Here is a 24,196-nt window from a genome sequence, read left to right as displayed (position 1 = left end):
TTGACTCTTACTTTTGAGAGACAATAACTTAATATACAGTGCAATTTCAGATTTAAAACTATGCAGGATGATTTCATTCACTTAAGTCCCGGGTATACTTCACTTTCCGCGCCCGGATGCATCTTTCAAAGTATACTACACCACAGATGTGCGCGGATGACCGCCTTCGTCACATGCGCAGTACAGCTTTTTTCTATCAGGCATGAAAATCCCTCACCTTTTGGCGAAATTCGCCGTTTTGAAACCAAAATAGGTGACCTACGTGAATCGTGTAGATTCGATGAGAACTGCGACCTGCGATTCAGTAAACTGTGAACAGATGCGCGAGCCAGAAGGGCGCGCGAGTGCATGGAAATATTAACGCGAAGGGCCTTGCATCAGAAGTGCAGACCATCATCAGAAGCTGAAACACGCCTGGCCTCGGCGATTTACCTGACTGAATTTGGTGAGTGATGGCAGGGCTCGACAGTAAGGACTGCCCGATGGCCCGGGGCCAGTGTGAACGACGCTCGGGACAGTAGACGCACCGGTCACTTGCCCGATCGGGCCAGTGCTGTAGGGTGTGTGTTATATAGCCTATCGTCTTTAATATCGTAGGCTAATTGTTGATTTAACGATCTGAAATTATCGAGTATGTCCCCCACTTTACAAAAACAGTCTAATGTTACTAGAAACAGCATAGTTATTGTTACCTACGGTTAGAGTAGTGTGTGCTTATATTAAAGTGTACACATTCACTGCGTGATTTAGTCTTTTAAAATGCCCCCAAAATTCAAGATAAGGGGCAAAAATGCCCCTGTATATATTTTATATATAATTTAATAAAGTTAATCAATATTACACAAAGAGCTCCGTTTTTCTCCAAATATTAGCATGATTACAAATGTGATATTGATTTTATTCAGCGTACAGTTTAATGAGCAAGAACTTAATATCAAGTGATTTACATTTTAGACACCAAATCGTCTGTTTCGCTGTATTTCACCAATGAAAATAGTTCCAAAGTCCACCGAATTGTTTTGCGTCTTTGAACAACACTTCCTGAGTGAATCAGCCGCTTGAATGAATCGGTTGAATCTCAATGATTCACTCATTAACAGTGATTCGCTGCCACCTACTGGCGGGTTAAATTTCACATTTAAAATAACAGTATTTAACGTTTTATATTTTGAACATTAAAAACATTTTTATGCATCTGTAACTGCTCTTGATTAACTTTAATAAAGTTATCTATTCTATAGTTATACATTAGATTACAATTTCTGTACCTGAAAATCTTGTTTAAACCTACATGAAAAACTTGAAAAGCACCATTTAACTTATATGTTTGTTCTGTTATATTCATTTGTGCTATTACTCGTAATTTGATTATTTGTTACTATTTTACTACTTACTGTTTATTTGTCTAATAATATTTAAAATAAATCTGGTAGCTTTTGGTGTCATAACCTTATGTATTGAGGTTAAATTTATCAAAAACAATGAAAACAATAACTATGCTTATTTTATAGGCCCATTTTCTTGTCTTTTACTAATTTTTTTGTTGTGGGGCCCGGAAAATGTTGGCGGGGCAAGTAAAAATTTGAACCACTGGCCCAACTGGGCCAGCAGAAAAAATCCTTAGCGTTGAGCCCTGAATGGTTTCAATCATATTTTCTGGTATATAAGTTACCCAGGAGCTCTGTTGACATAGACTTAGCTAACGTTAGCTACAACTTGATGAATTGAGTCACTGAACACAGCAGGAGAGAACACAACGTTAGCCAGCTAGCTAAAGATCCGGTGGAAAATTATTAGCTAATGCTACCGTTTTTGAGGAGGTAGATTTGAGGTGAGGGGACTGACAAGGCAGAAGGTAAAGTGGTCCACCGTTCTAATAAGTAGACCTGCCAACCTGTACGCAATTTGCTTAGGGGATACGCATTTTGACTTCAAAGTACACTGGTACGTTTTGTCACTCTAAACTAAAAACTTGGTGACGCCTCTGTGCACGCGCAGTCCTCAAATCAAGCAACAGCAAAAGAAGAAGAGTTCGACCAATCATAGCACTAGGTTCTTCCCCCAAATATACTGTAAATGTTAGACCCAGTGACAGGCTGGCATGAAATGGCTTGCATAATACTTAGTAAGGAGGCCATAATAATTTTTGACTCATGGCTGAAGTTCCCTTTCGTGGGAACTATCGACGCTACGTCAATGACGTGATGGGAACCCTCTGTATTTTGTGTTCGTGAAGCACCTCTGTATCTAACCAATGAGATAACGTGACGTCAGAGGCGGGTAACGTCAAGGACCAGGAAGCTATAAAGCATATCCGGAAACAGAGAACGCTAGCTTCTGTTGTCTTCAGCAAGCGCTATCTGTTATCTTGTATGTCTTATTTGGTGTTGTCTGTCTGTTTATATATACACACAGTGATCTCTTCGTCCGAGGACAAGAGTTTCTAAGCACTATTAAGACACATTATTCACGAGAAAATGGCGGAAAGTGAAGTAGCGGCCAAGCAGCAGTTTGTCAAGTGTGTGCATCCCTGCACTCGTTTTATATCTGGTGGGGACACACACGAGATGTGCGTTATTTGTATGGGAGTTGAGCATGCACAGGCAGCTCTCGAGGGGGCTGTCTGTGTACACTGTGACAGGCTCACTCTCAGAGTGCTGAGGTCGCGCCGCTCGCTCTTCGAGGAGAGTGCTGCGGCAGCGAATATTCCCGCGGATCGGGTCCCGCTGCAGCCGAGGCTCAGCGGAGGCTCCATTCGTGGGGTTCACAGATGTATTTGGTGGAGAGGGTTGAGACGGGCTCTGCCTTATCTCTTCCCTTACCTGCCAGACCCAGTGTCTCTTCTTTGGTGGCGGAAGCACGCGTTGCGGTTTCTTCCCCCCGAAGAGAGACACCGGCACTCAATGTATCTTCCTCCGAGGAGGTTGATGCAGAGAGTGTCGAAGCTAGGGTTGAGGAACCGCCATCCTCTTCCCCTGCACATGAGGAGCTGCTGGAGGTTGTGACCAGGGCAGTCGCTAAGTTAAATATAGACCGGCCCGTGGAGAAAAGCGACAGTAAACAAAAGAGTAAACTTGATGAGCGCTTTCTCCCCGCACGGTCACAACCACAGCGTCGGGGTCTGCCGTTTTTCTCTGACCTCCACACCGAGGTGTCGAGGTCGTGGGAAAAACCAGTACAATATCCAGTCCCCAAACATCAGTTTATAGCAATATACTGGGGCTGAAACAACGGCTATGGGGCGATGCCTCAGGTTGAAGAGACGCTTGCGGGCTATCTCTCGCCGGAGTCTGCATCGTCCCTCAAGACCCCGACATTACCCACTAAGCCTCTCAGAACAACATCGGGCTTGGTGGGTAAGGCTTATTCGGCAGCAGGTCAGGCTGCAGCTTGCCTCCATACTATGGCTATATTGCAAGCTTACCAGGCTGACGTGCTGGGGGAGATTGATGATAGCGGGGAAGCTACGTTTGAGTCGATTCAAGAGCTAAGGAAAGCAACTGATTTAGCTCTCCGGGCCACCAAGGAAACGGCCAAGTCAATCGGCTGTTCCATGGCAGCATTGGTGGCCACGGAGAGGCATTTATGGCTCAATCTATCAGATATCAAAGAGAAAGATAAAAACGTCCTCATGGATGCGCCGCTGTCTCCTGAGGGCCTCTTCGGCGACGCAGTATCATCTGTCGTCGAGAGGTTCCAGGAGACAAGAAAACAATCTGCGGCCTTCCAGAGGTTTCTTCCCCGCCGAACTCCCCCCGAGGCTGCTGGGCGGGGGCAACCTCGGCCGATAGCCAGCTCCTCAGCTCATAGAGAGCAACAGAAGACCAGTGTGGCCGCCCGGGCTCCCCCGCAGAAAGCTTGGGAACCGGGGCGGTCAGCACAGGTGAGACCTCCCGGGGGCAGGGCGGATCTGAGGACAGTCATTGTGTCCCGGAAGGTCTCGAAAAAGAAGTCCTGACGCCAGGTGCTCAGGACCGATGAGGGCAGTCCCCTCCGGAGGGTTTCGGTTGACGAGAGATCTATCAGCCACTCCTCTTAGGTGCCCTCAGGGGGCCATTCTGCCAACCCTGCCACCCAGTGTGCTTCAGGGCGCAGAGATTCCCACGATCCTCCGAGGAGGGTCGGTTCGCACTTGATTCCTCTATCTGCCGGTGCGCCGCTTCAGATAGACGAGCCAAGTGCTCAAAAAACACCAGAGACCAGTCTCGAGAGGCTGGTACCCTTAGTAGAATATTTGGAAGAATGGAAACGTCTCCCGAACATTTCAAATTGGGTGCTGCTCATGATAGAACAGGGTTACAAAATTCAATTCAATTATCATCCGCCTGGGTTAAACGGGGTTCTTCCCACAGTGGTGACCCCAGAGCAGTCTCTGGTTATGGAACAAGAGGTTATGACGCTTTTGCGAAAAGGAGCTATAGAGAGGGTTCCTCCTCCCAGCAAAATGTCAGGGTTTTACAGCCGTTATTTCATTGTTCCAAAGAAGGATGGAGGGTTGCGTCCGATCATAGATTTACGTGTGCTAAATCGATCTGTAAAAAAGCTGAAGTTCAAGATGCTTACACTCAGACAGATTATCCCACAGATCAGATCCGAGGACTGGTTTGTGGCGATAGATCTGAAAGATGCTTATTTTCATGTATCCATTCATCCTTCACACAGGAAGTTCCTCAGATTTGTTTTCGGGGGCGAACCATATCAATACAGGGTACTTCCGTTCGGCCTATCTCTATCACCCCGCACATTCACAAAGTGCGTGGATGCAGTTCTGGCTCCGCTGAGACTTCAGGGCATCCGCGTGCTGAACTATATAGACGACTGGTTGATAATAGCTCAAACAGAACATCTGGCAGTCCAACATCGAGATGTTGTTCTGTCACACATGAAAAAGCTTGGGCTGAGGCTCAACGGCAAAAAGAGTGTGCTGATTCCGAGTCAAGTTGCCAATTATCTGGGGGTAATTTGGGATTCTACCAAAATGAGGGCACGTCTATCTCATGCCCGTGTGGATTCCATTCTCCGGGCAGTAAATGGGGTGAAGTTAGGCCAGTCACTCACTGTGAAACAATTTCAGAGGTTGTTGGGTCTGATGGCAGCTGCGTCCAACGTGATAACTTTTGGCCTGCTGCACATGAGGCCCTTACAGTGGTGGCTCAGGACCAAGGGGTTTTCTCCGAGGGGAAATCCTCTTTGCATGATCAAAGTCACGCGGCGATGCCTTCGTGCTCTGTTCATGTGGAAAAAGCCTTGGTTCCTGTCCCAGGGACCCGTGCTGGGAGCTTCTTGTCGTCGCGTAATGCTTACGACAGATGCATCCCTCATGGGCTGGGGGGCGATCATGAGTGGTCGCTCAGCTCAAGGTCTATGGGAGGACCATCAGTTCTCCTGGCACATAAATCGGCTGGAGATGATGGCGGAGTTTCATGCATTAAGAAACTTCCTCCCAGACCTGAGGGGCCATCATGTGTTGGTCCGCATGGACAACACGTCGGTGGTCTCTTACATAAACCATCAGGGGGGTCTGCGGTCTCGCCACTTATGCAAACTGGCCCGTCGGATCCTCCTGTGGGCCCAGGGAAAGCTTCTATCAGTAAAAGCAGCATATATTCCAGGGCATCTGAATGTGGGGGCGGACACCCTGTCGAGACAGGGTCCGAGACCGGGGGAATGGAGCTTATTTGGAAAAACTTCGGTCGAGCTCAAGTCGATCTATTAGCTACTCAGGAGTCAACCCAGTGTCCTCTCTGGTACTCTCTAGTTCACCCAGCACCTCTAGGGCTGGATGCCATGCTGCAAACGTGGCCGAGGCTGTGTTTGTATGCATTTCCTCCGATCTCGATGCTCCCAGGAGTTCTGGCAAAGGTTCGCCAGGAGAAGGCCGATCTAATATTAGTGGCCCCGTACTGGCCGACCAGAGTATGGTTCGCAGATTTAATATCTCTCCTTCACGGCTCCCCCATGGAGCTACCTCTTCGACAGGATCTTCTGTCTCAAGCGGGCGGCACGGTTTTTCATCCTCGCCCAGAAATGTGGAAACTGTGGGCCTGGCCCCTGAGGGGGCAAGGCTCATAGAGGCTGGTCTTCCAACCGAGGTTGTGGAGACCATCCTTCAGTCCAGAGCTCCCTCCACGAGGAAGCTGTATATGTATAAGTGGAAGTTATTTACTACTTGGTGTAGTCAACATAATGTGGACCCTGTCCATGCTCCATTGAATTCTGTGCTTCAATTTCTCCAAGGAAAGTTTTCCGAAGGTTTAACGCATTCTACACTAAAGGTGTATATTGCAGCTATCTCAGCATACCATGCTCCTATTGGGGGTGTCTCGGTGGGTCGAGACCCCTTGGTAATTCGCTTCCTCCGTGGTGCATTGAGGATGAGGCCAGTAGTACGTCCTAGGACTCCAGCATGGGATCTTACTATAGTGTTGCAAGGGTTAGCTGAGGCACCCTTTAAACCCATAGAAGAAGTGTCGGACAAGTTCCTAACACTAAAGACCATATTTCTTCTTGCAATTTCATCTCTAAAAAGAATAGGAGATTTACAAGCACTTTCAGTGGCTCCTTCATGTCTGGAATTTGCCCCTGGCATGGTTAAAGCGTTTCTGCATACTCGACCTGGCTACTTGCCTAAGGTCCCTACTAATATATCAGGTCCTATCGTACTCCAGGCCTACTGTCCTCCTCCATTCGAAAATATGGATCAGGAAAAACGGAATCTGCTATGTCCAGTTAGGGCATTGGATGCTTATGTCCACAGAGCTGCCCTGTGGCGTAAAACTGATCAGTTATTTGTCTGTTACGGGTCCTCTAAAAAAGGGGCCTCTGCGTCCAAGCAGAGAATGAGCAAGTGGGTAGTCGAGGCTATCTCAATGGCATATAAAGCAGCTGGACATGCGTGTCCACTCTTTGTCCGTGCTCATTCCACTAGGGGGATGGCCGCTTCCAAAGCGTTAGTCTCTGGTGTATCATTGAGTAATATTTGCAATGCAGCTGGATGGTCTTCCCAGCATACGTTTATAAGGTTTTATAGCCTAGATGTAGTCTCTGCTCCAGGTGCTGTAGTTCTACAAGACAATAGACAGGTACCTGGAGATACGGCGTAGTTGGGATAGCGTTCCCATCACGTCATTGACGTAGCATCGATAGTTCCCACGAAAGGGAACGTCTCGGGTTACAGATGTAACCCTGGTTCCCTGAGTAAGGGAACGAGACGCTACGTCACGTCGCCGTCCCCCCAGCATACCTGTGAGCGTTTGCTTCAGACTATTCCAGAAGCTAGCGTTCTCTGTTTCCGGATATGCTTTATAGCTTCCTGGTTGTGACGTTACCTGCCTCTGACGTCACGTTATCTCATTGGTTAGATACAGAGGTGCTTCACGAACACAAAATACAGAGGGTTCCCATCACGTCATTGACGTAGCGTCTCGTTCCCTTACTCAGGGAACCAGGGTTACATCTGTAACCCGAGACGTTAAGTTTCTCCAGCTCTCCCCAGGTTGGCAAAAAAAGCATCTCAAAATGCATCAGATTGATGCTTTAAAATGTGGACTATTTAAATTTTTCTTCCGGGGGAGCATGCCCCCGGACCACCCTAGAGGGGTAATATCCTTCTCACCTTTTTCACCCCTGACCCGTTTTCATGCCTGTTCTATGCTCTACCTGACATCGGAGAGCAGCACTGAGTCGTGTCATCAACATGACATTCACTGGGCATGATCGGCGAAGAAAAGAAGTGCATCCTTTCCCATATTTTGCATACTTTCCCATATTCCCCCTCCATGAATTTGCCACCCTAAACACGTCTTTGGACTCTTTAAACATGAATTGTACAAATGTGGTTACTTTCTAATCTCTTCGCACAATCGCTCGTGTTTTTCTCTTTTCAAGCGTGTTGTTTTTAAAACTGTCTTTTCACACTCTTTTTTGACGGCTGAACACTGTGCTCAATACTGTGTGTATTGCCACCTAGTGGACTCTTCTATACTGCTTGCGCATGCGCTGTTGCACGCGGACTCTCCGCGCGGTCTCGAAATTACGTCATGCGGACGGTGCACAAACGTGGACGGCCGAAGTATACCCGGGGCTTTAGAGCTATGTTACACACTACAAGAAAGGTACTTTTAAAAAATCCATAATAGGGGCACTTTAAATAATTAAATCAAAATAAAATAAATTACTGTGACTGTCATAAAAGTGGTACACCAGAATGGGACAAAAGATTTTCAGGCACCTGGCCACAGAAATAAAATGAAATGTTACCATATTTTGAAAATGAACCAGGAACAAAATAAAATAAAACAATACAAAACACACAAAAACAAATAGAAAATAAAACAATGCAGAACATTATTTTAGAATCTTCTACTTTTCTGGATACAGCATAGGCTCCTGCAGTTCAATGTCCTTGGACACCGGTTTATCATTCTGTACTTTCCTGGTAATCTGTGTGATGGCCACCCATAACAGGATATAGCTTAATACCTGCAGACAGCTAATCAGTCCCAGAAACAGGAACCTGATGGGGATCACATTACATTTTAGTATGCATTACTTGGAATACATAAAATAGTCCTGCCAGATTTGCTCACCTAAAAGTCTCAGTGTCATACATTCTGCAAGCACCTCTTCCACCACATTTCTTGTGACCCCATTTCACACAGGTAGAGTCAATAAGAGCACCAAAGTAAATGGGAGCAGGAATACCACCTTTAAAGGAGTGAAAAAATGTGAATATCATCTGTGAATTATTTTACATTTTAGGGGCACTCCTAAAAAAAACAAAACAAAAAAAAACAATACACTATAGCAACTCCAACTGTGAACTTACCCAAAACTCTTAAAACTAATAGTAGCATGCCCACTGAAAGAGACTTCAGCTCAGGATCCACAATCCTGCAAGGACATATTCTCATATTAAATATTTCATACAAATTTCTTATGTGTTTATATACCACTGTGGAATAGTTGTGATTAATCACTGCAAGATATGTTGTAAAGAAATTAAACAGAACCTCAATGATATGATGAAGAAGGGAACAGTGCCCATACAGTACACAAAGAAGGCGAGAGACTGCAGTGCCAGATAAATATAGAACATTGTAGTACAGCTGCTCTCTCGTGAACACTGTCCAAGCACTGCAGAGGAGTTCCTAGCACTCATTCCCCAGCTCTGGACACATGTACAGTCGAGGAATGTCTAACAAATACACACACACACACACAAAAAAAGAAACTCAAAAACATGTAAAAATGAATTGAGGTCAGGAGTTAAAGGTAGTTGTTCACCATATTCCATCCTGTGCCACGAGTGGAATTGCAGCCTGCGTGACAAGGAGAGATGTAGGTCACTCCATTCTGTCCACACACTGGATCCCATTGGAAGTCAGAACACCCACATCCGGCATTGCAAGAAGTGAGTAAATCACTGTTTATATTCTGAACTTCTACAGATCTGCCGCATAAACAATAGATTATATTATATTACATATTTCTATGACCCTACAAAGGACAAGCTGTTTGTTAAATGAATAGAGTGAATTTGATGGATAATGTATAGTTTCCATGCTACAATAAGATTTATACAAAGAGTATGTATAAAGAGATGAAAGTACCCTTGATAGGGCACTGTGACTCCAGCGACATATATATTTTCACAGCTAAGAGCAAAGTAAGGGATGGTAAGAAACAATGCGGAAATAGCAGTGAAAAATGACATTCTTGCAGATCCTAGCAGATCCAGTTTAAACCTCTTCATTATCCACCCACTCAGGAACATACTCAGAGCTACTGGTGGAATAGACGTCAGTCCTACAGAAATATATAAGCACAGCCATTTTAAACAGCCAGAAAATAAAAAAAAAAAAGAAGAAAAAAAAGACAGTAATCATGGCAGTTGTCACCTATGAGAAAGTTGGTATTGGTTGCACTTTGTCCAAACTGCTGTTCCAAATACTTTGGCGTATATGTTATGAATATGGCAAAGGCGTTGAATGCCACTACATTGGAAACCAGGTACAGGAGATATATCTTGTTGGTGAGCAGATGCTTCAGAGATGGCCCAAAATCTAGAAAAGCAAAAATAAGCAACAGTTTAGAACAATCTCTTTTATTTTACAATTTTTTACATGGTCGTAGTAGACCAAAACAACACTATAATTGATAATAATATCCTCCATTAATTTCCTGTGGACACATTTTTCCAAACCTGTATTATTTTGATCTTTGTTACATAAAAAGGTGATTTTTCTGGAGAATCTCTAATTAAAAGAGACTGAATCTCCATAAGAACACACACACACACACACACACACATACAAACAAACATCATACTACCGTAAAAATAAAGCGGTTCATCCGATTCTTGCCTATACAAGTCATTATTCAGTGCCTAATTAGATTTAAATAGACCTAACAATTGTGATCGGTGTAAGGTTGCCATACCTTTAGCTATCTCTGTAATGCTGGGTGTGTGTTTGTGTTGGTTTGAGGGATGGTCTTGCTCAGAGGTTTGGTGGTTTTCAGGTAGAGCTCTTGGCAGGAACCAGAGAGGCAAAGCAGCAAGGAGAGTCAACAGCCCAGAAACCACATAACCCAACCACCAGGCCCCAACCCAGCGAGAGTCCTGAGGGGTGATGGTGATGGTCTCTGATAATGAGAAGAAAGGGAGAGAAAAATGTTTATATATATATATATATATATATATATATATATATATAATATTAGGGGTGTAACGATTCACTCGTTTTCTCGATGCAACGATTACAAATCCTGACGATGCATATGCATCGATCTTGAAGCATGTTTTTTGAATCGTGAATCGTTTATTTCGGCCGATAATCGATGTAAAATGCTAAGAATCGGATCAATCGCGATTCTATAGTGATTCAGTGCTTTAAAATATATAAACATTAAATTACTACATGCACGAATTGATGGAAACGTTGTGCGCCGTCATTTTGCGCCTTCCCTCACAGCTCTCCTTCACAGAGACACGCGGCTGCACTTTACCGCCTTTCACTGATTGTGCTTGCGCTCTGTCCGTACCCCACAGGACGGCCACTGCTGTTCACATTCATGGCACTCCTCTATTAAGACAGCAATAGAGTGCCCCAGGGATGACGCGGTTTTGTAGGCAAAACCCGGAAGCGAGTTAGCATTTTAGGACTTCCGGTTCCAACGCCGTGGGAAATCGCCTGAAATAAGGTCTGTGGTTAAAAAAGCCTCTAAATATTTTCACGTTTTGATCTATGACATAAAACACACCAGTTATAACCCGCTTTTTGAACTTTTACTGTGTCTTAAAATCGGCAGTTGCTAACAAGTTGCTAAAAGGAACTACTTCCTTTGGCGGGGACTTTAGACGTCATCATTAAAAACGGGACATTTGGACAGCATTTCTCATGAAAAAGTGGAAAAGTATTCATAACAGCGCAGATCATAATCTGTGAGCATGTTTATAAATAAAGTTGTTTTTTAAATACAGTTTGAGGAAGCTTGGTGGTGACGACGTTGATCCAACCATGGTGTGCTGTAGTCCGTTTATAGCCTACTGTTAGCTTTTTATATCTGACGACTTTATTTAGGCTTCAAAATCTATAAATGTTGTGTTAACTTGTAAAGATTATATCTTGATAGACAAAACGTGTAAGTGTCATAACCCTTTGTTAAACACAGAGCTTATTTTCTGCGATTTTCTGCATAGGCTTTCAACCGAGGGAACCCGTGCGCCGCTAACTTCCGGGTTGGCCTACAAAAATGCGTCATCCCTGGGGCACTCTATAGTCCTGAGTCAAACTTCTCAAGTCATTGCGCGGTCACAACTGTTGAAATAAACTGCTTTTATTGCGTGGAAAAGTCAGAAATGGTTCATTGACATTACCTGATCAGTTCCAAGGGGCGCATTTCTTGCATGGACGGAGCAAACACATAATGTAAGTCTCTAAATGCATGTCATTAAACTGAATGTGCGAGGAAACTGCTGAAATAACTACAGCATTAACAACACTGACATAAGAGCGCGTGGTTTATCAATCAGAAACCCACATAGACTGTAAAAGCTGCTTAGCTGCGCGTGACTGCATGTCACTCCCGGATAACTGAAAATGGGCAAAGAGGCGGGGAGCTGGTTTGAGCTGATGTGATTGGTTACTGAAACCATGCCCGCCTAGTTCGACGTGACCATGTTAGCAAGCAAAGGAGCTATATATCTATCTTAGATACGATATAAAATATTAATGAAGATAAGTTTTATCATCAGAAAGTTCTAAAGGTTTACTGTCAATCTACAGTGTTTCTTTAAGATATAGATGCTCCAACACCAGTAGTGTGGGGTGTGCAAATAACAACATGGAAAATCAAATGGGACTTCATACCTTTATAATAGAGATTGCGAGATGAATCCAATCTGTGGCACTGGGTAAAATATAAATGTCCATTGCAAAAAAAAAATGCATCTGTCATCGTTCTGCAAGAAAGGATGCAATCTGAACAGCCTTTATTTTGTAAAACTGTATACGATCGTATCTAACAAACAAATGAGCCTGTGTCCAAAGTATATTTTTTTCAAAATAGTGCAGCAGTTTTAGTTATAATATCCAAGCAGTGCTGTCAGAGTTGTATATCCTCCTGGTATTGTCATTGTTGTAAATCTCACAACCAAAACTTTCTGCCAATGCCACAATCCAACAACGTGTGTTCTGTGTCTCTTCCCCATGCATGCACATCTACACAGACACACATCAGTCTCGAATATTATGCAGCAAGCCATATTTTATAATTGTATAAAATAATCGAGAAAAAAAGCACAAAAACGGCTGAGATACCAAATTCAGCGGCAGCTGAGGTAACATGGCGGCTCACAGACAGCAGCGCAATCTACCTGTCACTCAAGTGACCACGGCCTTAATTATGCAGAACTTTAAGGCTTAATATAATTTAAACGGATAAGTTATAAAAAAATTCACCCCCCTCAGAGTTGTCATGAAGGACAAAAATAGCAGTATAGACCAAAACCACAATTTGAACCAACTTGTAAACATGTTTTTTTCTGCTATAAACTTGGCCAATTTACCATGGGACTCTATGAGATTCTGCTCTCTTTTGGAGCCTGTCCCTAGCGGCCAGTCAATGAATCGCAGTTTAAGTTACTTCCGTATTGGCTTCATGACAGAAAGGGGGAGGTTGCCGCTTGGAAACCCAGCGCGTTTTCTCAAGTACAGGTCTCTGCAGGACATTAATGATTGATGGGCGAGGACATAAACAGTGGGGCATTTTTGAGAGCGTTACCTGATTTGTCCAGGTCAGAGTGTGGGTAGGGTTTAGGGTTGGGGTCGGGTGAAGGGGATCATTTTCATTGCATGATATTTAAACACCCACCAGTTTGAAAATACCCACAAATACAGATACTCCCACTTTTGTTCCGCAGAGACCTCATTTTCTTTCAGAATCACCATAAGGAAAATATTCCATATAAAGATACAAAGAAGGCTTTTACAACTATTCCGAGAAGAAAAGTTAGTTTAATATTATTTGGGGAAGTGCATGATAGTCTCTCCATGTAAGCATTAGTATTTTTAATGTACCTGGAACAGTTTAATAAGGTTGTGTATCTTTAACACTACCCTCCACTATATTTAACATGAACTAGGCCTAAAAATACTTTTAAAGCCCTTTTAACGTTTTGGCTTATGTAAATTTCCACAATGGCAATTTTTATAGGCTGTTAAAATAAAGTTATGTAGCATCATTGAGAACTAACATGAACTAACATTAACAATGGACAAAAGGTTTTTTTGTTTGTTTTTTGCCCTTACTCTCTGACCTCCTGAAGGCTGCTGTGTAATTCGCACCCTGACTAAGACACACTGAGGGAAGAATTTCAATATGCCTATAAATGCATATTAAAATGCAGAATCAAATCAAATTAATCGAATCGCATCGAATTTTAATGTGAATCGTCTCGAATCGAATCGTTCTGACAGTGTGTATATATATATCTATTGAGTGTGTGTGTGTGTGTGTATTTATATATATATATATATATATATATATATATATATACATATATATATATATATACACACACACAGACACACACACACACACACACGTGTATGTGCGTGCATGTGTGTGTTTGTGTTACACGCCTTCTATCACGCCTGCTATCAAGGACGGCATTTATATTCACCACAGACACTCAATGTCTGATCTCTGATAATAACAAATGGACCTCTCTGCTCTTAGTTAGTAGAGTTACTTACCTCCTGTCCATCTCAGCTTTCCTTCATCGAAAGACTATCTTCATCTGTTCTCCATTTGTGTGGTTCCCATATTGCCTGTCCTGAAATCCCATCTGTTCTTTTTCTGTTAGCACAATTACCTGTTCTCTATCCATAACCTAAAAAGAGGTTCCTGCACTTGGGTTCACCATCAGACTTTGTGTGTTGTCTGCCTAAAAGAAGATCCAGGTACTAAACCCAGGATCAGGATCTATTATGAACCCAGGATCTAAAATTCTCCCAGAGGACAAGCTGGTAACATGCCCTCATTCATCTCAACCACAGTGAGCAACCAGATCTTTGTCCCTGCTATCTCTGTTATTGAGATCAACCATCCTTCCTTCCATTCTGCCCAGTGAGGTCTTCCCTGAGTCTTTTTTCCTGACCATAGAGGCCACACATGGGCTTCTCTCCCAGGTAACAGGAGTCTCCATTGAACATTTTGTTCTGGCCACAAAGACCGACCCAAATCCTCCTTCACTACTCCACCAGCTCCTCCATGGTATTTCCATCCATCAACTCCTCAGGGGTCCCTTTTTTCACTGGCTCCCTCTTGGTCACTCTTCCTCTTGTTTTACCTTGTTACCTCTGTCCATTGGTTCTGCCAGGCTCTAGAAGCTAGTTCCTCCAGCTTCACCATGGCCTCATATGTTGGGCTCCCCTAATTCCGTTTCTCCTGATTATCTCCTGATAGTCCTGTTTTCCCCTGGGCTACCAAAGCATCCCCTAAAGCAGTGGCATCCGCTGCAGCATCAGAGATCCCTGTGGCCCCACCTACACTGCTGGCTCCCTATGGTGGGTTTCCTTGTTCCATCAGCTTCACCTCATCTTTGACATGACCAAATCTTCTTAAAGGTGCCCTAGAACCCTTTTTCACAAGATGTAACATAAGACTAAGGTGTCCCCTGAAGTCTGTGTCTAAGGTGTCTGTGAAGTTTCAGCTCAAAATACCCCATAGATTTTTTCTTACTCAATTTTTTAACTGCCTATTTTGGGGCATAATTAAAAATGCGCCGATTCGGCGCGTGTCCCCTTTAAATGCTCGCGCTCCCCGCCCCCAAGCTCACGACTTTATAATACATTGCATAAACAAATTTCAGACAGCTAACATAACACTCAAAATGGATCTTTACAAAGTGTTCGTCATGCAGCATCAGGGACGTGCACAGACATTCTGGGGGGCAGGGGCTCCAGTGGAAAAAAGGGCACTTCTCATAATTATTTATTTAAAAAATAATGAACCCTTAAATATATTAAGACAACTTTGACTTCACTTACACTCACGCAATTGTTTTATACTCCACAGATTTCCACAAAATAATCAGTTCACACAGAGACCATGGTCTTCTTTAGTATTCACTAGGTTTATCACAAGAGAAGTCAACAACAACTATTTTCAAGTAGCTATATTTAGAATAAATGACTGCACCAAGGAGAGGGACATAGTTTCACTAATAATTTGTTTATTTTGCACAAATCAATAAATCGTTTTAATTTTTTGGTGTTATTGGAATACTTCTTTCATGAAGTGGACAATTTTAAGATTTTACAATTTTACAATTTTAAGGTCCATTTTTGCTGCCATGTCTTTTACTCTAATGGAAAGAAAACTTAACCCTAATCCTACACATTTAGATGGAGTTTGTTTTAAGCCTACTACCCTCTGTCTGTTTGCATCTGTAGATTTCTTCTAAATTAACCAAAATAAGCTAATCTGCATATTTAAACACATTGTGACGAGCAGGGCGGGCGAGAGCCGTGAGGGAACGGCGCGAGGCCGGTGACGCGAGTGATAATGAGCGTCACCTGCGAGGCGTGCCGGCCTCGAGTCTCTCATGGAGGAGCTCCGGAGGCATAAAAGGAGGAGCGACATCAGTGAAGGACGAGAGAGGACCAGGCCTGGACTTTATTTTATGTTTTATTATGTTTGTGTGGCCGGCAGACGTCCGCGAGGGTCTGTCGGCATTACTTTCGTTTTGTTTATTTTATATTAAAGTTTTGTTGAATGTTCGCCGGTTCCCGCCTCCTTCTTCCCACATCTACTAACCTTGTTACATTGGTGCCGAAACCCGGGAGGAAGGAGGGACATGCTGTCGGAGAGCCCTCGCTGCTGAGGGGGATCGCGGTGCTGCGGAGTTCGGGCAGCGCGGGAGTGAAGACCGCGAGAGGCTGCCCGAGGCGGTGGTGCTGGAGCCTAGTGAAAGGTGGGACGGAGAGCTCGAGGCCGCGCCCCTGGGACGAGGTGGGGTGGCTGCCGTCCAAGAGGGAGCGGAGGAGTCGCCGCCGTTCGCCGGAGCCTGCTGCCATCCGCCATAAAGGGGAGGAGCAGGGAACGGGGGACTCGCTGCCGGCTGCCCTCAGTCGGAGGAGCCATCGCCGGCCGCCAGGAGGCGGTCGAGGATCGGGCCGTCCACCGAGCGTCCAGTGCCACCGCATGGCACCGCGAAGAAGAGCCTCTTGGCAGGCTGAGGACCGAGCGGCAGTGTGTCGGGGAACCGGACCAAGATTTTTTTTTTTTCTCTTTTTCCTCTCTCCCCTCTCTCGTCCTGTCGCTCCCCTTGCTTCCGTCTCCTTTCTCTCGTCTCGTCTGTCCTTACCCCCAGGTGCTGCGGCCGCCGAGACAGGCCCCGGGGGGGAGTAGAGCGCAGTCTCGGAGGTACCCCCCGGCCTGCGAGGGGCGTTGGGGGTATGTGACGAGCAGGGCGGGCGAGAGCCGTGAGGGAACGGCGCGAGGCCGGTGACGCGAGTGATAATGAGCGTCACCTGCGAGGCGTGCCGGCCTCGAGTCTCTCACGGAGGAGCTCCGGAGGCATAAAAGGAGGAGCGACATCAGTGAAGGACGAGAAAGGACCAGGCCTGGACTTTATTTTATGTTTTATTATGTTTGTGTGGCCGGCAGACGTCCGCGAGGGTCTGCCGGCATTACTTTCGTTTTGTTTGTTTATTTTATATTAAAGTTTTGTTGAATGTTCGCGGGTTCCCGCCTCCTTCTTCCCACATCTACTAACCTTGTTACATACATCAAGAATTTTTTTTCCTGAACTGATAATACATTATATATTATAACAAATGCCTGCAGAGGGTACCAAAAGCCTGCTGATTTTTGTTGTTAGACAGCACAGCACGATCAAATCCACGTTCAAAGCCAACCATGATTAAAAAAATATATTATTAGTTAAATAAAAATATTCGCCCACCTCTTTGTGATAGAAATGCTACAGCCACTGTAATTTCTTCAACAAGAATATGTGGACTTCAAACATGCAAAGACAGAGCGAGGGTTTAAACTTTTATTGATGTATTACCCTGTGTAAGCATAGATTTAAGAATAGCATTATGTAGCTAATATTTTATTATGATTTTTAAATAATTTTAATAAACCATGCATCCTTAGAAAACTGTCTAATAATGTGGTTCATGGATGTGCGTCCATGGAATGCTTCTCTTCTGGTATTGACAGCCCTACAGATATCTTTAACATGGTTCATAACGCAATGCATAGCACAATACAATAATTTAAATTATAATATGTCATATATTTCATTAGTATCAAATCAGGCAGATGTGTTGATTGTGGTAAAACTATTAATGCAGCGTTAAATGTATAAATAACCCTTAAATAGACAAAACTTTCAGGTTTGTGAACATAGGCTAGCCTACCTGAAAGAAATGCACGGTATCTAGGGCCTTTTTTCTTTTTCGCTTCTTTTCGCCAGACAGCAGTTGCATTTTTGCGGGAATAGTTGTCACAAGTTTTCAGCCAGCAGCAAACTCGAGGTGAGGTAAGGTGAGGTGGGGCGTGGCGCGCGTGCGTGCATGCGGGCATCTGAACTCAACAAAGCCGACCTGATATAGTATTTTTTTAATTTGTTTTATACAGTAAATATATTTGTTTGACAGGGAAGCTGTGCGCAAACAGGAATATATATTAATTTATAAAAAATAAATTAAAAAAAGCACCCCAGAAAAAAAGGGCACTTTCTCTCCAGGAAGAAAAAGGGCAGGGGCTCAAGCACCTTTTTTGTCTATGTGTGCACGTGCCTGTGCAGCATATCAGATCATGTAAGTATTGTATTTATTTGGATGTTTACATTTGATTCTGAATGAGTTTAAAATTAGCCTATGCTGCGGCTAACGGGGCTAAAGCTAACATTACACACTGTTGGAGAGATTTATAAAGAATGAAGTTGTGTTCATGAATTATACAGACTGCAAGTGTTTAATAATGAAAATAAAGACATGGCTCTGGTCTCCGTGAATACAGTAATAAACGATGGTAACTTTAACCACATTTAACAGTACATTAGCAACATGCTAACGAAACATTTAGAAAGACAATTTACAAATATCACTAAAAATATCATGATATCATGGATCATGTCAGTTATTATTGCTCCATCTGCCATTTTTCACTGTTGTTCTTGCTTGCTTACCTAGTCTGATGATTCAGCTGTGCAGATCCAGACGTTAATACTGGCTTGCTTAATGCCTTAAACATCAGCTGGCATATGCAAAATTTGGGGGCGTACATATTAATGATCCCGACTGTTGAGTCACAGTCTGTGTTATGTTGAGATTCGCCTGTTCTTCAGAGGTCTTTTGCACAAATCAAATTTACATAAGGAGGAAACAATGTTATTGAGACTCACTGTATGTCATTTCCATGTACAGAACTCTGAATTTACCTCGGCATAGTTAAATAATAAATTTTCAATTCTAGGGCACCTTTAAGTCTTCTAATCCATAGGCTCTTCTGTGGTCTTCCACTCCTGGTTCACTTGCTCCACTGGCCTTTCCTGAGCATCCTGCTCTGCTGGCTTTCCCAAATAGCCCCAGCCTAAGACCTTACTGACCCACTGACCCCACCCTGGTCCATTGCCATATTCATATACTATAGTATTTGGATGGTACCTCAAGGTACTTCAAAGAGGAAGTACTGTACTTTCATGTTAAATGTCAAAACAAAGGAAAGATGCACTTCTTATTGGTACTTTTTTTGTATTGATCTCTAAGGTATAACAATTTTAACTCACCTTGATATACCAAGCCAATGTCCACATAAAGACTAGCACACAGAGATCCAAGTGTGTAACCGAAAATTGGCCCGATCACTCCGAGTGTATGCAGGCAACCTACAGAAAAGAAAAAAATGGACTGAATCACATGAAGGACACATGTACTTTTGTTTGAGATTAAAAAAAAACACAATCATTTTCTCACCTATGTAAAAAGCAGAGTTTTCTGGAAGTGCATAATCATCTATGAATGACATTCCCAAAGGGCCGATGCTGGCTTCCCCGATGCCACGAATAATGTTTCCCAACAGCACAATCACCCATGTGGGCGAGCTTTCCTCTTCCCCTTTTTGGCACCCTATACAACCCATATAGAGTGCTCTGTTGTGTATTTTACTGCATTTTACAATTTAAATATTCACATGCTTTTCTACATATACCATGCATTACCAGAAACAAGCTGCTGAACAGTAGTCTGGGTGTCAGATGAGCATGTGGAAATCACTGTGAAATTTTCAGCATCATTAGTGTGGGCGGCAGCTGTATCAAACTTGTACCTGTCAGAAACAAATAGACACATAAATAGTAAAACCATTTAAAATACAGATCTTCAAGAATGCCGATCTTTATGAGGTGGATTTTCATTTAATATTTTACTATGAATAATTATGAGTATTATGTGATGGCCATCCATCAGTTAATTCAATATTACATTAAAAATTCAACTGATAGATACAATGGCTTGAAAACATATATTTTATATCAACAAATCTCTTAAAATATTAGATAAGGAAAATATACCTTTAACTTGATGCTTGGACTAAATTAAATTTGTCATTGAATTAGACCTTTTATTGAAAATGTTATAAAAGTTTTTCAAAATCATATGAAAATGAACATGAATACAAGAGAAAAACATTTTCTAAACTAAGTCTAAGATTTTTTCTGTTCTTCATTGTGGACACACTCTTATTTTTCATTGTCTTATGAACATTACTCACCGGCCCATAATGAAGTGAGGTAAAGCCATTAACAGTGTCCCTATTCCCATCAGCAGGACCCCTGCTCCAATGATCTTGGGCCTGTGAAACTTAGCGCCAAAGTAGCTTACCACAGTAATGACCAACAGATTACCTTTAAGCAAATGTGGCTTTATTTAACAAGTTCTATTTTGTTTCATAGCATACCATCAATCAACTGTCCCATTTGTAAAGTATGAACAGTAATTCAGTCACATTACAGAATCAGTGGTGTGACTCACTGGTATAAGTACTCATCTAATGGGTGAACCTCTGCCCTCTTTTCTCACTGCAGCTCTACACATCTCAACTCACCCATTTCAAAACTGCCATCAATGATACCAGCAGTAGAACTTGGGATTTCAAACCGCCTCTCAATCTGAGTGATGGTGCTTTTGGTGTAAGCCCCCGTCAGGGATTTGGAGAAATAACAGAAGGCAAGTACGCCAATAAAGATCTTTCAAAGGAAGAAAAGAGATTAAGTCAGAAGATTTTACCTGTTACCTTTTGTTGTTGTTGTTTTGAACACTTGTTGCTCAATTAAACTTGCATATGGTCAAAGACAATGTCTCTTGCCTTCAGACTTGGGGAGCAGCATTCAGCCTGAGACGTTTTCTGTTTATTACTCTCTGAATACTCCATTGGTCTGGACACAAATAACTTGTCTGGGCTGCCCTCCACTGTCATGGTGAACTGTGGGCTAGTGGAAAAGGTAAACAAATAAAAAAACTAAATTAAGACAAACTGCAAAGTTGAAAAATGGAAACCATAAGTATAATATAATTAGTATATAAAACCATAAATATAATTAACATTTATGAAACAAATAAAATAAATTCTAGTAATAAATTGTTGACACACTAAACAATTTTCCCTTTCAGCCCATTTGTTAATAATTTAGCATATTGCTGGGACAATGCAGTTCATTAGAATATTTCAACATTATATATAATTTTTCAACGATTTAATTACATTTTTTATTACTTTTGAACAATCAACAGTTTTAATACTATGTTGAAATACAGTTGAGAACCACTGCTTAATGTCAAACTTATGTTTGATCCTAATGTTAGTGTCTTTTCAATAAAAAAATGGTTTCAATCCACTTCTGTCACGTCAGAGATGATCCAAGGCAAAATACATTGTAATTGAATGCAAACAAACATTAATATATTATTAATTCACAATTAATAAACACTCACATGTCCAGATGTGTCTTAGAGAGGATGCAGTTGAAATATGCCCAAAGCAGGATCTCTGAGTGTCTTTATATTCACCTACAAGACAGTTTTACTAACCTTTAACTTGCCCTAAGTGTTCCTTTAACCAGTTAGCGTCCCACTGTTCCGCCCGCAGTACAGATACCTTTCAAAAGGCAAATTTTACAGGTGCAGCAGGTTTTTAAACAAGTTTTTGACATGTTGATACCTTTTTGAAAGAGCAAAAATTAAAATCACCTTTTTTCACCAAACTGATAAACAACTGAGTTGAGTTGAGTGGCCTGGAGTCATTACATCCTCCTGACTGTGCAAGAAACAACCCCAACTCAGACTCTTATTATAGAGATAACACTTGCTCTGTTATTCCATCCTGCTGACTACGCCAAAAATGTTAGATCGTCTCTCAATGTTGCCTCTCCACTCCAAAAATTTTAGATCCAACCTCGGACAGCAGAAATTTTTTAAAACCTGTGAACAGCAAGTCTTGTCTGGGACCCAAAACAGCAGAAAGCAGGAGGTGAAGTGATGGTTATATGAGCAGGGTTTAATGAATAATCTTAGTTGCTTATGTTTCAATGCTCTGACAAGTACAAATCCAACAAGTGTTATTGTATAAAAGCAAAAGCATTACTGCTTCACAACATCACCCTATTAGAAATTTCCTACTTCACACTTCTGAAGTCAGGATCATGAACTTGTTCAAGTGCTTTGATAAAAGTATGCCTTTAAACAATGAGTTATATTTAACTTTTTTTGTAGTTTTCACAATTTAACTTTCAGGGATGTGCACAGACATTTTGGGGGGCAGGGGCTCAAGTAGAAAAAAGGGCACTTATAATTATTTATTTAAAAAAATAATAAACCCTTAAATTTATTAAGAAAACTCTGACTTCCTTACCAATTTATTTTAATTCCCTTACACTCACGCAATTATTTTATTCTTGATTTCTACAAAATAATCAGTTCAAACGGAGACCATGTTCTTCTTTAGTATTGACTAGGTTTATCACAAGAGCAGATGACAGCAAAGGAAATTATACCATAATGTGCATGTTTTCTACTACTATTTTCAAGAAGCTATATATTTAGAATAAATGACCGCACCAAGAAGAGGGACAGTTAGCAGTATACAGTGTAAATAAAAAGGGAGCTAAGACTGTGCCCTGAGGTACTCCAGTATTAGTTAAAATGGTATCAGAAAGATTTTTACCAAGCCTAACAAACTGTGGTCGTGATAAGAGGTAATCTAGAATCCAAGAAATGGTTGTATTGTGCAATTTAAAATCAATTAATTTATTGGCTAAAAAATGTGGCTGTATAGTGTTAAAGGCACTCGAAAAATCAAAAAACATGATCCTGACAGAGCTGGCAGTAGTTTCAAGATGACTATAAATGTTATGGACCATAAGAAGTAAAGCATCATCTACCCCAACACCCTTCCTATATGCAAATTGCAAGGGGTCCTGAAAAACAAACACCTGCCTAGTCAGGTGATCCAATACAACCCTCTCAAAACACTTCATAATATGAGAAGTTAAAGCAATAGGCCTCAGATTGGCAAAGTTGTTGGACACCTTAGCTTTTTTAGGAATAGGGACAAGGCAAGATGTTTTCCACATAGCTGGAATCTTAGCAGAGGAGAGACAAAGAGACAAAGAAAACAATGAATGAAGGACGGAGCATAAAAGGTCAGCACACACTTTAAGGGTGCGTGGATAAACACCATTGGGGCCTGCTGCCTTATTAGATTTAATACGCTTTAACTGCTGACAAACCTCTTCAATGTTAAGATTAATAGCTGGGCTACAATCCTCAAGGCTGTTCTGCCTAAGATTAGAAAGAATATTCTCATGTAGAGAAGAAAAATCAAATTCATCAAACCTGGCAAAAAAAGAATTGGCATCATTAGCCTGTATACCCAGTTGACATAAACTGGGATTACTGGTCCCATATCCAGTAATAGACGTCATACCATTCCATAGCCCTCTTGTGTTAGTACAGGACATATTTCCTTCAATCCTTGCCTTATATTTTTGTTTGCCCTGTCTGATAATGACTTTCAGCTCTCTTTGAGCATCTTTAATCTTTATCACCACTATAAAAAGCAGCTTTCTTCTTATTAATAGCAGCTTTAACTTCTCTGGTAACCCATGGTTTATTATTGGGAAAATTCTAATTCGTTTACTAGGGATTAAAGACTCAACACAGTAATTAATATAACAAGTCACTTTGTCAGAAATACTGTCCAAATCACTATCTCCATCAAAAAACATTCAAAGCACCCCCTTAGTGATTCACAGGCATCCTCTGACCAGATGCACACAGTCTTTGACGTAGTCGACTGTTTCCGTATCACCGGTGAATATTTGGACATCAGGGATATCAGGTTATGGTCGGATTTACCCAGCGGAGGAAACAATTTTGTAACATAGCCATCCTTAACATTCGTATAAAACAAGTCATTGGTTTTGTCACCCCTCGTAGAACACGTCACCATTGTAATTTGAAGATTGTAAAGCTGAGGACAAACTTTCACAGCACTGATCAGTGAGATTACAGAAGACCAATCTAAAAAGAACAATAAAAACGAAGTAATTACCTCGCCACAGCAGCCATTAAGACTTGAACACATTCTGACATTTACAATGATCACTTCTGTCTTTAAT

The 24,196-nt window shown here is 42.2% G+C and overlaps 1 protein-coding gene across 1 annotated transcript; it reads right to left on the bottom strand.

Annotated features, from left to right (window-relative positions):
* Positions 1 to 8,584: 8,584 nt before the first annotated feature.
* LOC137024958 (solute carrier organic anion transporter family member 1C1-like) lies at positions 8,585 to 20,952 on the bottom strand. The gene is made up of 13 exons (XM_067392932.1): positions 20,887 to 20,952; positions 20,626 to 20,767; positions 20,293 to 20,425; positions 19,742 to 19,848; positions 19,497 to 19,649; positions 19,310 to 19,408; positions 10,441 to 10,644; positions 9,900 to 10,064; positions 9,612 to 9,807; positions 9,286 to 9,451; positions 9,012 to 9,196; positions 8,828 to 8,892; positions 8,585 to 8,706 (listed from the first exon to the last, which is right to left on the bottom strand). Exons 1-13 carry the CDS (start codon positions 20,950 to 20,952, stop codon positions 8,585 to 8,587), a joined length of 1,803 nt encoding a protein of 600 aa, XP_067249033.1.
* Between the last annotated feature and the right edge of the window lie 3,244 nt (positions 20,953 to 24,196).

This window comes from Chanodichthys erythropterus, chromosome 8 (assembly GCF_024489055.1).
Source record: "Chanodichthys erythropterus isolate Z2021 chromosome 8, ASM2448905v1, whole genome shotgun sequence".
In the NCBI taxonomy this organism is placed as follows: domain Eukaryota; kingdom Metazoa; phylum Chordata; class Actinopteri; order Cypriniformes; family Xenocyprididae; genus Chanodichthys; species Chanodichthys erythropterus.
This window is presented reverse-complemented; position numbering and strand designations above follow the sequence as displayed.